Genomic DNA, 12,763 nt, shown 5'->3' with positions numbered 1-12,763 from the left:
AAATGGGATTTTTCGCTCAACAAATGCCCAGAACTCGGTCAAAATCGTTTAAGAGCAAGTCCAAGTTGTTGAGGGTTGTTTCTAGCTTCGAATTCCACGGAGTTTCAAACATAGCCACTGGAGCTGATATTTTTCCCCCTACAGGTGATATATTGCCTCTCCTGTTTTCTCGAGGCTCCGTAGTTTCGTTAATGCAAAGTCGACGTGTTTTTTGTATCAGCATAGGCGATATATCGGCCCCTATAGCTGCGATATATCGGTTTATGCTGATATACTAAACCACGTTTTTGCACATTTTAAGCACACTTAAAGCTGTTTAAACCACTTTGACTGAGTAATACAAGATCCTAGCATCTGAGAGAAGGTTCTAGACTTCCTGGGTTTATCCTTGATTATTTTATTCATCAAAAATCCTTAACAAACATACATGAGACAATTGTCACATTCTTAATTATTCTATCTAAACCTTAGGTTATAATAAATAATTTCTAGGACCAACTTCAATAATTAAACCTTATGATAAAATTAATATTTCTTAACTACAGGCTAAACTTATAAAATTCATGACTATCTCTGTGAGTTTCCAAATAATTCCCGGCTTGAACCAATATCCACGAAAACTAAAATACTACAGCACAAAATACTACTATCTAACTAAGTAAAATTACAAGGCACTACCATTATTTGGGTTACTCGACATGAGGCGATCCTAGGGAGCAAGTTAGAAGTTTAGTCATAACGGGGTCAAATGTCGGGCTCAAAGTGAGCCTAGGAATAATTTGGTAACTTAGTACACTAACGAGGTCAAATGGGAAATTATTCAGTAATTATTTGAGGATGTTGGAAGTAACGGGAATTATAAGGCGTTAATTATGATTAACGGAGTATGTGGCAAATGACAAAACTATCGTTGAAGGGCTTTGAGAGAGGAATTTGGCCCTAGGGCATTTAGGTCATTTTATGCCAATTTAGTGACTTAGTCACTCTTTCCCTTGGCAGAAGGAAACCAAAAACAGAGTAAAGACATTTCTCTCTCTAACAAACACTCTGTTTCTCTCTCATTCGGGTTTGAAATTTTGAAGAAAAACTAGAAGAATTCTTAAGCTTGGATTGGAGGCTTAGGATTGCTTAGCTGCAGCTAGGAGGATTCCATCCACAGTTGTCGTAAGCATCAACCCCTGTTTTGATTCAGTTGTGTTTTGGTTTTGTTGTTCTTGAGCTTGGTAGTTCAAGTTCCTGGAGTTGAGTTTTTGGTGGTGTTTTGAGTACGTTTAAGCTTGGGTCTTGTTGCTGGGTGAGTGTTAATGTTGTTCTGGGATTGAAGTGTAATTTTGGGTATGATTTGTGATGGTTTTTGGTGAGTTTTTGGCTAAGGAAAACAGGGGAATTCTGGGTTTGTAAGGTTGCACTGCGACCCTGTTCCTGGGGCGCCGCGACCCGTGTGAACCCAAGGCCCAGGAGGGATTTCTGTTTCGAAGGCACGCCGCAACTCTCAGGGGCAAGTTGCGACCCTTGTCTTGAACTCCAGGCAGGGGGCTTTCTATTCTGGGAGACGCGTCGCAACCCTCAGGTTCAAGTCACGGCCCGCCTGTATTACTTTGGCCACTTTAGGTTTATAGTGACGAGAATTCAAACCTAAGGGCTCAGGATCGATCCTACTACCCAATTTAGTAGAAATCGAGGTCCTAGAGGCTAGGACTTGGTTCAGAAGCCTTTATTCGCTCGTTATTGATAGGATTTTATATTTGATTATGACTAGGTTACCACTAGGGGCTCAGAATCAGGATCGTGCTCGAGGGTCGTTCTTATTTTACACTACACCCATTACGTGATATACACGATTAGGGCTTGGCCCGTATGTTGAATATAAACTTGATTAGGGCTTGAGCCCCTGTTAAGGTGCATGATTATGATTATGCCTGTGATTATTTGATTAAGCATGTTGAATGCTTTGTATCTGGATAATTGTTATATAATGAATGCTTGTTTGCATCATCTGATTGAGAAAAGCATTGACTTATGAGTCAAGGATGGAAATAGCGATGAGCGCTGGTCGAACAGCATTGACTTATAAGTCAAGGGCGACAATAGCGCACTGAGCACTGGTCAATATGGTTAGATCTAATCAGGAGTGCATCATACGCTTGTCCGACCCAATGGTCATGGAAAACTAAAGCGCTAGGTACGCTGGGCCAGCTCCAAGGCTGGTTATTCAAAGGATAGGGCCATGGGCCCTAGGGTGACTTATTAGTCTCGTATCCTAGGGTTGGGCCCCTAATGTGATTTATTAAGCATGTAATTTGGGCAACGGGCCCCGTTATGATTCAGTTAATCATTTAATTAGGGTGTTTGGCCCCTTATGATGTTGTAGTCATTTATATGAATGGTATGCATGCATGAGTAGGGTTATTACTGCTAGGCATGCTTATTATGGTTTAGTGACGTATTATTAACTGCTTATGAGCATGTTTGAGTTTTCTTGCTAGGCCTTGGCTCACGGGTGCTATGTGGTGCAGGTAAGAGGAAATGAAAGTTGGACCAGCCTTGAGTTGGAGAGCTTTGGTGGCGATGTGTACATATGCGGTCGCTTGACTGCCACGGCCAAGGTTTCTCAGAGGAACTAGGGTTAAACCCTATTTTTGCCGCTTAGATCGGTGGGTTGCAACTTTTGAGTTGTAATTATCCTTTTGAAACTGTAAACAACTTTGTAACGTTTATTATGGGATCCCATGTACAGCTTAACGTTTTAATGAAATATATCCCTTTGACCGAAATTTTTAACCTTGGACCGTTAATCACATTTAGTTTCACGTTTATGGCCAACTGACTCATTTAGCGAGTTTATCACTATTTAAAATACATTGTGTAACAGTCTTGACTAACCAAGGCATTACAATTGGCAACAAATATCCTTGCCTGTATAGTTTACTGTCCATGATTACACACCGAGGAGCCTGGTAAAGTAGCTTCTGAGCCACTTTCTTGTCCTACGATAGTTCTCCGGAGGCAAAATACTTCATTATGGGATCCATTCAAACGTCCAAGGGCTAGACCACATCCACTTCCTCGAGCATCGTAATGCTTGGAGAAGCCAAGTAGTCAATTGGGACCACATTGAGCATCTCCACATCCTTGGTGGTGGCTAGCTTGGCCAGAGCATCAGCGTTGGAATTTTGCTCCCATGGAACTTGTTGGATGATGAACCTTTTTAAGTTGTGTAGCATTTCTTGGGTTTTGGCTAAGCAAGCAGCCATCTTGGTACCTTGATCTTGGTACTCTCAGAGGACTTGGTTCACGACTAGCTGAGAATCATTGTATATCTCAAGTCCCTCAGCCTTAAGCTCCAGGGAAACTCGCAAGCCGGCTATCAAGGCCTCATACTCAAACTCATTTTTTGAGGCGTCAAACCAAAATCTTAGGGCACTTTGCACTCTATGTCCTTAAGGGGATACTAAGATCAAACCTGCTCCGGTCCCATTCTCATTGGAGGACCCGTCCACGTAGAGCTTATATACGGGTCCAATAGGTTGTACTTCCTCGAGCCTCTCGTGCATTCCCATGTATTCTAGGATAAAGTTCGCCAGCACATATCCCTTTATGGTGGTCTGCAGGTGGTAAGTGATATCAAATTGACTGAGCTCAACAGCCAGCTTAAGGAGTCTCTCGGAAGACTCCGGCTTTTGAAGGACTTATCTTAGAGGCTAGTTGGTGAGGACTTTAATGGGATGTGCTTGGAAGTATGGCCTAAGCTTCCAAGAAGCTATCATCAAACAGAATGTTAGCTTCTCGATGAGTGGGTACATGAATTCTGTTCCAAGGAGTCTCTACTAACATAATAAACGGGGTGTTAGATGCGGACCTCCTCGCGTACTACAGCCGCACTGATAGTGTTCTCTGTGACGGCCATGTAGAGGATTATTGTAGAGTCCAAGAACTTTACTTAGCTAGTTAGATAGTAGTATTATAATAATTATAGTATTATCTTTATAACTGTGGATTTTTGGTTCAGACCGGGATTTATTTGGACACTCATAGTAGTACTTGTAGATTTTCTAAGTTTAACCTATAGTTTAAGAATATTAATTTTAACCTAAGGTTTGATTAATATGACTGATATTGAGGATAATATTTATTATACTATAAGGTTTAGATAAGAACCAATTAGATATTAGCACATGTTATGTATGGGTTATTAATGATTAAGTATTTTGAGGATTTAATTTATTAAGGGTAAAATTTGAATGCTCTAAGGTCAGTCAACAGCTTTGAAAACGTTAAAGGGCTTAGTCAAGGCTGTTTACTCAATTTAAATTAAGCTAAAAATGTGTAATTTCGTGTTTAAATAATCAGCGTATGCCGATATATCGCAGCTATAGGGGGCGATATATCGCAACACGAAGATACGAAAAACCCGAAACGATGCACGATTACCTCGGGCATACTGACCCAGGCGATATATCGCCTACAGGGGGCGATATATCGCCCCTCTCAGCACATTTTGAAAGTTTTCAAAATCATTTCCCATTCAAACCTTCAACCTCTTGATAAGTCCAGCACCTTTCTGAACGAGTCTTCAGCCTCTGCTGAACGATAATTCAAATTATTTTCACTTAAAAAGCCATTATTTTTATTCAAGTTAAATGAGATCTTTTCATTCCTAAACTCTATAAATAGGACCTATTACCCAGCCATTTATTCATCTATTACTCTAAGTTCAGAGGCTGCAAGTTGCTAGGTGAGTGTGAGAGTGTAAACACTTGGGTTGGGAATCATAAGTTTGATCATCATAAGCTTATCAAACACTTGGGAAGTAAGGTTTTATAGCATTTTGGTTCAAGGTTTAGATTGGTCTTATAAGTCTTCAAGGTATTTCCACACTCTAGTTCAATTGATATTATTTTATTTAAGTTCTCATAGTCTTCTACTCAGCCTTCTAACCTTATTCTTTATTTTGGTTAGGAAATCTAAGAACTTGCACATAAGTTTTTGGTAAGTATATTCTCAATGGTATAGTCCTTCCATTCCTTTCATTTCTCTTCTTCAATATACTCACTCTATTACAAATGGTTTTTAGGAGTGTTCCAAAGTCCCAACTCTATCCTCATATCTCGGTATTTTGGTAAGGAAAATAGGATAGGATTTATGTGTTATATGCTTTTATATGTTATCTTATGATTTTATGTTATGTAATATGTTATGTTAAGTATGATTGTAGACTTGGGCATATGACCCATATGACTAACAAGCCCCAAATGGATTATGGGCATATGAATTGCTTAGCTAGCAAGACCCCACTAATCTAATGGGCATATGACTTGTTTAGTCTATGGGACCCCAAGTAATAATGGCCATTATAGTATGTATGTGACGTAAGTGTTATGGTATGTTTTTATGTTGCATTATGAATTTTTATGTGTATGGCTATATGTTAGATTTTCCTTGCTGGGCATTAGGCTCACTCCTTTTTGTTTATATGTGCAGGAAAATAGTTCTAGTGGCGGGAAAGGTTCTTGGCAGCTTGGGGAATGTGTATTGAGGCGGAATGGATTCAAAGAGCCGAGAGTTTCGATTCGAGGATGTAGTTTGTTTCTTATGGTTTTTACATGTATTTTTTCCGCATTTTATTATGTAAATCTCTTTTAATTAAGTCATGTTTTGATTTTAAAACAATGGGATCCCATATCCTAACTTCAATTTTATGCAAGTTTAACATTTCCTTTTTACAAGTTTTAATAAAGTTATGATCTTTTCACTTGTAAGTTTTGTTAAGGGTTAGTGTTTATGTATAGTCTTCGTTAATGGTCCAAAAGTCTAGAGTAGTTGGGTCATTACAATTATAGACTCCCCGTCCATGGGCTTTGACAAAATTGGAAGGTTTGCCATGTGCACCTTGAGCTGCTAGAAAGCCTGCTCACATTCCTCCACCCATTCGAATCTTTGGCCTCTTCAAAGGGTGTTAAAGAAGAGAACACATTTTTTGGTTTCCTTGGATACAAAGCGGCTGAGAGCTGCAATCCGACTAGTCAGGCTTTGCACATCCTTGTGCTTCCTGGGGGAGGGCATCTCGATCAAAACTTTGATCTTCTCGGGATTTGCCTCAATTCCTCAGGAGCTCACAATGATTCCGAGGAACTTTCCGGAGGCTACCCCAAATGTGTAATTTGTTGAGATTGGTTAGATATAATGGTTAAGATGTTTACACATTGAGTTGCAAAACACTTAACAGTTTTCACTTAAGTTGAAGTGAAAATATGATATTATGTAGTAGGCATCTAAAAGTGACATTTATGGGTCTAAAGTGATACATGGAGGTATCTAAGGATCCCTGAAAAGTTTTGTAGCATTTTGAAAAAATTTAGGACCATTGGAAGTGTAGCGTCTCAAATTTGCTAATAAAGCTTAGGGCCTTGATTAACGTGTCGGGAGGGCAATAATTGATTTAATTATGTTAAAATGTGAATTAAATGATTATGTGACTAGAAATGTATGTTTAGGTGAAATAAATATGCATGTGGGCCCAATTTGGTTAATAGGGATGTATTTGTAATTTTGGCCCGTTGAGAGCATAAATGTGAAATATATGTATGTTGTGCTTGATACCATAAGATTGTGGGGATTTATTTGTGATATGCAATCCGAGACAGTCCTAGGGAGCGGAGTAGCTAAATAGTCACAACGGGGTCGAGTACCCAGCTCGGGGGAGCCTAGGGGTATTTTGGGAATATAATATGTGTTCGGGATTATCGGATAACGGGTAGTGATTTAATGTCTATTTAAGTATGTTAGGATTAAATGGAAATTTATAGGGACACTCGAGGATTTAGTGGGATGTGGCAATTAACGGGATTACCCTCGGAGGCATTAAGTGGCCAAGGGTAGACTCGGGGGTATTTTAGACATTTTAAAGGTTGGGGGATAGACTTGAATTTAGACATTAGGCAGCAGAGGACTCTAGAACTAAGGAAAGAAAAATAAATAAAAAACTTTCAGCACTCCCTTTCTCTCTTACGGCTCTCTCTCTCCCTCTCATTGGTGTTGGAGGTGTTGATGTGCTCTTGAGGAAATTTGGCTAAGGAACTTAGGAATTAAAGACTTAAGGTGCTTGAGGATTAGCTTAAGGTTGAAGTTATCACAAAGGTAAGGGCCTAAACTTGATCTTTTCTGTATAATTTTGTTGAACTAAAAGCTTGCCTGAGGGAATGGACTTTAGATTAGTTTTGAGTGTTGGTGAGGTTTTAGTTAAGTTTTTGGGGTACTTGTATCAATTCTGTTGCTTGGATATGGATTCTGAACTAAATGCTAGGTTTAAGGTTCTGAATGGGTGAATTCCAAGGAAGTTAGCTCGTAAAATTCTTTAGGAATTTTGGGTTTTGGGGCTCGCGTCGCGGCCTTGTTCATCGGGCGTCGCAACCCGCTTGAACTTTGAGGCTTGGGGGCCTCAGATTTTTGCCCAGGCACCGCAGTACAGGCTAAAGCACATTGCGGCCCGTGTTACACAAATGTGAGAGTTGTGCTCTCTGACTTGAGCGTGTTGCGGCCCTTAAGGGATAGGTCGCAGCACAAATTGGAATTTTTATCTATTTGAGGGTTTTAGGCTCGAGAACCCAAATGTTAAGGCTCGGGAAGCATCCTACTACCCAGTTTAGTAGGATTCGAGGTTCCGAAGGCTAGTATTTTAATATGAAGTTCTAAATTGATTAAAGATTGATGGATATCTATTTATTATGGCATTGTGACTAGGTTCTTATGTCAAAGTTCGGGTTAAGGGATCATGCTCGGGATCGCATTAACTTGTCAGCTCATGTAATGACCCACTACTCTAGACTTTTGGACCATTAACGAAACTATACATACAAATCCTTAATTAAACTTACATTTGCGAAAATACCATAACTTTATTAGAAAAACTTGTAGAAATAAGAGTTACTTTCATAAATATCAAGTAGGATATGGGATCCCATTATCTTAAAAACAAAACATAATTTAAAATAAAAGGAGTTACATAATAAGTGCGGAAAAATACATGTAAAACCATAAAACAAGACTACATCCTTGAAAATCGAACTCTCAACTCCTTGACTCCATTCACCACCGATACACATTCCCCAAGCATCCACGAATCTTACCGCCACTATAGCTATTTTCCTGTACATATAAACAAAAAGGAATGAGCCTAATGCCCAGCAAGGAAAAATCCAACACATAGTTCATATACATAAATTTCATAAGAAACATAAAAACTTAACATAACACTTATATCATGCACGTACTATAATGGCCATTATTACTTGGGGTCCCATAGACTAATCAAGTCATATGCCCATTAGATTAGTGGGGTCCTACTAGCTAAGTAGGTCATATGCCCATAATCTATTTGGGGCTTGTTAGTCAAATGGGTCATATGCCCAAGCCTACAAACATACATATTTCATAACATATTTTATAACATACTTCATAGCATAAAACATAAGATAACATAAGCATATAACATATAGATTCTATTCTATTTTCCTTACCAAAGTTACCGGGATGTGAGGACAGAGTTGGGACTTTTGGAACACTCCTAAAACCATATATAACAGGGTGAGTAGACTTGAAAAAGTAATGAAAGGAATGGAAGGACTAAACCTTTGAGAAACATACTTACCAAAACCTTTTTGCTCAAGAACTTAGATTTCCAAACCAAAATAAAAATTAAGGTTATAGGCTGAGTAGAAGACTATGAGAACTTGAAAGAAAAGTACAGAATTGAACTAAGGTGTAGAAATACCTTGAAGACTTGTAGACCAATCTAAACCTTGAACCGAAATACTATAGAACCTTACTTCCCTAAGTGTTTGATAAGCTTATGATTTCCCCACCCAAGTGTTTACACTCTCACACTCACCTAGCAACTTGCAGCCTCTGAACTTAGACTAAAAGGTGAATAATGGCTGGGTACTAGGTCCTATTTATAGAGTTTGGGAATGAAAGGATCTTAATTTAACTTGAATAAAAATAATGGCTTTTTAGGTGAAAATAATTTGAATAATCGTTCAGCAGAGGCTGAAGACTCGTTCAAAAAGGTGCTGGACTTATCAAGAGGTTGAATGGCTGAATGGAAAAAGAATTCAAAAACTTTCAAATTAATCTGAGAGGGGCGATATATCGCCCCCTGTAGGCGATATATCGCCTGGGCCAGTATGCCCGAGGCTGTCGTGCATCGTTTCGTGTTTTCCGTATCTACGTGCTACGATATATCGCCCCTTATAGCTGCGATATATCGGCACACGTTGATTATTTAAACACGAAATTACACATTTTTAGCTAAGTTTGAATGGAGTAAACAGCCTTGACTAAGCCCTTAAACGTATTCAAAGCTGCTGACTGACCTTAGAGCATTCAAACTTTACCTTTATTAAATTAAATCCTCAAAATACTTAATCCTTAATCATCCATACATAACATGTGCTTAAAATCCTATTGGTTGTTATCTAAACCTTATAGTATAATATATATTATCCTTAATATCAGTCATATTAATCAAACCTTAGGTTAAAGTTAATATTCTTAAACTATAGGTTAAACTTAGAAAATCTACAAGTACTACTATGAGTGTCCAATTAATTCCCGGTCTGAACCAAAAATCCACAGTTAAAAAGATAATACTATAAATACTATAATACTACTATCTAACTAGTTAAGTAAAGTTCTTGGACTCTACAGCTCAGGACACAAGTGAGAAAACTATTTGTGCCCGTAGAGCAGGGCATGGCCCTATTAATTATGTTTAATGTATGTGTGAATATATATATGTGAATGTTATGTTGTGTTATGCATGTTTATGAATGAACGGTGTGAAGTCCGATAACAACGAAGGCCGGGTACGGCCTACCGAGTACGGCAAGGGGCCGGGATTGGCGTTAAGCATGCTGAGTGCAGTCTGTTAGGGTGAGACCCTCCATGTAATGCCCTAAATTTCCTAATAAGGTTTAGGACCTTGATTACAAGGCCGGGAGGACCATAATTGATTTAATATGCTATTAAATGATAATATGCATGTTTAGGTGTATTAAATATGCATGTGAACTCATTTCTGAGTAATTGGGTGATTTTCATATTTTGGCCATTTTGGGCATATATGTGATATGTGTGTGGTGCTTTATTATTGTTTGGTTATGCTAGGGTTACTCAGCGCAAGACGATCCTAGGAGGTAAGCTAGTGGGAAAGTCACAATGGGATTTGTTCTTAACTCGGAGTGAGTCAAGGGGTATTTAGAGCACTACCAGGTTATTGGGTACTGGGAATTAATATTTGGTGATAAATTGGGAGTTAGGGCCGCGGCGCTTGAGGGTATTTATGGCCAAAATGATGTTTTAAGCTTGGGAACTCAAACCTTAGGCCTCGGGATTATTCCTATTACCCGGATTGGTGGGGTTTGATGTCTCGGAGGCTAGGTTTTAGTTCCGGGATTGGTTTTAGAACTTGAACTTTGTAGAGTCCAAGAACTTTACTTCGTACTGGGAATTAATATTTGGTGATAAATTGGGAGTTAAGGCCACAGCGCTTGAGGGTATTTATGGCCGAAATGATGTTTTAAGCTTGGGAACTCAAACCTTAGGCCTCGGGATTATTCCTATTACCTGGATTGGTGGGGTTTGATGTCTCGAAGGCTAGGTTTTGGTTCCGGGATTGGTTTTAGAACTTGAACTTTGTAGTAGTATGTTTATTACTGTGGATTTGGTTCAAGCTGGGACTTAGTTGGACACTCATAGTCACACTTGTAGATTTTATAAGTTTAACCTATAGTTTAAGAATATTAATTATAACCTAAGTTTTGATTAATATAACTGATTATGAAGATGATATTTATTATACTATAAGGTTTAGAAAGACCCAATAAGATATTAACACTTGTCATGTGTAGGTTTAATGAGAAATTAAGTATTTAGAGGAATAAGTTTATTAAGAGTAATATTTGAAAACCCTAGGGTCTGTCGGCAGCTTTGAAATCGTTAAAGGACTTAATCAAGGCTGTTTACTCAATTCAAATTAGGCTAAAAATGTGTAATTACGTGTATAATATTTCAGTGTATGTCGATATATCGCAGCTCTAGGGGGTGATATATCGCCATACAGGGATACAAAAAACACGTAGCTTCGCACGACAACCTCGACGAGCCTCGGGTATATCAGCCCAGGCGATATATCGACTATGGTGCATGATTTTTTAACAATTTTGAAACTGAGCTCATTTTAATCCTTAACCTCTTTATAAGTCCAGAATCTTTTTGACCGAGTCTTCAGCCTCTGCTGAACGATTATTCAAATGTTTTTCAATTAAAAAGCCATTATTTTATTCAAGCTAAATGAAGATCTTTTCATTCTTGAACTCTATAAATAGGACCTAGTACCCAGCCATTTCTTCATTCATCAAGCTGAGTTCAGAGCCTACAAGCTGCTAAGATTACTTTAGAGTGTTAAACACTTGGGTTGGGGTTATAAGCTTAATAAACACTTGGGAAGTAAGGTTTATAGTATATTTCGGTTTCGAGGTGTAGTTCGGTCGTAGAAGCACTCAAGGTATTCCTAATTTTAGTTCATTTCTGTATTGTTCTTAATAGTTTTTCTCTACTCAAAACCTAACTCAGTACTCTTTATTCTTGGTTAGGCATCTAAGTTCTTTGAACTTAAGGTTCTTGTTGGTAAGTATCTTTCTTAAATGGTTTAGTTCATTCTCTTCTTCTTCTTCTTTTAGAAATACTCACCTTCTCATTTTGGTATTTAGGAGTGTTCCAAAATCCCGACTTTGTTCTCATCATCCCGGTATATTGGTAAGGAAAATAGGATAGTTTTATATGCTTATATGTTATGATAAATTATGCTATAATATGTTATGTTATGTTTTCTTATGTTTCATGGTTATGATTTACCCTACCTCAAATATTAGACAGGGGACGTAGATGGGTTATCATAAACCTACCATGTGATCTAACCTACCTTAGATATTAGAAAGGGGACGTAGATGGTTTATCACATGTTTTAATGGCCATTAATAGTATAGTCTTATATGATGTACATCTTTATAGATATATGTTTATAGCTCATAGTTTATGTGTATGATTATGTTTCATGCTTGTAGTAGATTTTCCTTGCTGGGCATTAAGCTCATTCCTTTATGTTTTATATGTGCAGGCAATAGCTATGGCGGAGGGAAGGTTCTTGGCATCTTGGGAATGTGTATTGAGGGAGAATGACATCGATGGACTGCGTAAATGATTCGAGGATGAAGTTGCTTTTTAGTCTTTTAATTATGATTTCTATGTATTTCCGCATCTAATTTTGTAACCCATTTATTTTAGTTATGTTATGTTTTTATTTTCAAAACAATGGGATCCCATATTCTACTTTGAATTTTATGTAGTTTAACATTTGTTTTACAAGTTTTAATGAAGCAATGTTTATTTCATATGTACGTTTTCTTAAAGATTAGTGTCTATGTATAGTAGTCATTAATGGTCCAAAGTCTAGAGTAGTTGGGTCGTTACAAACTTAATGGATCACCGTTTATGGTTGTGACTAGGTTATCACTAGAAGCTTGGAGTAAGGATCGTGCTTGTGGCTCGTTTATTGGTAACCTGTGCTTGGACCAAAGGTAAGAAAACTGCACCCCATATGTGACATGGATGGTTATTCGTGAGGCATGTTGAATGTGTAAATGTGGACATGGATTGATTATTAAATGCTTAGCAATCTTGCTCATTTGTATATGGTTATTATTAA

The 12,763-nt window shown here is 38.1% G+C and overlaps 1 protein-coding gene across 1 annotated transcript in view; it reads left to right on the top strand.

Annotated features, from left to right (window-relative positions):
* LOC133795763 (uncharacterized) overlaps positions 1 to 12,259 on the top strand; it is a 51,913-nt gene extending 39,654 nt beyond the window's left edge. The window contains exon 4 of the mRNA XM_062233218.1: positions 12,176 to 12,259. Coding sequence (XP_062089202.1) covers positions 12,176 to 12,259 — 84 coding nt within the window. The remainder of the gene's footprint in view (positions 1 to 12,175) is intronic.
* The last annotated feature ends 504 nt before the right edge of the window (positions 12,260 to 12,763 follow it).

Source organism: Humulus lupulus, chromosome 8, assembly GCF_963169125.1.
Source record: "Humulus lupulus chromosome 8, drHumLupu1.1, whole genome shotgun sequence".
In the NCBI taxonomy this organism is placed as follows: domain Eukaryota; kingdom Viridiplantae; phylum Streptophyta; class Magnoliopsida; order Rosales; family Cannabaceae; genus Humulus; species Humulus lupulus.
The sequence above is the reverse complement of the archived record's forward strand: the minus strand, read 5'-3'. Positions and strand labels throughout refer to the sequence as shown.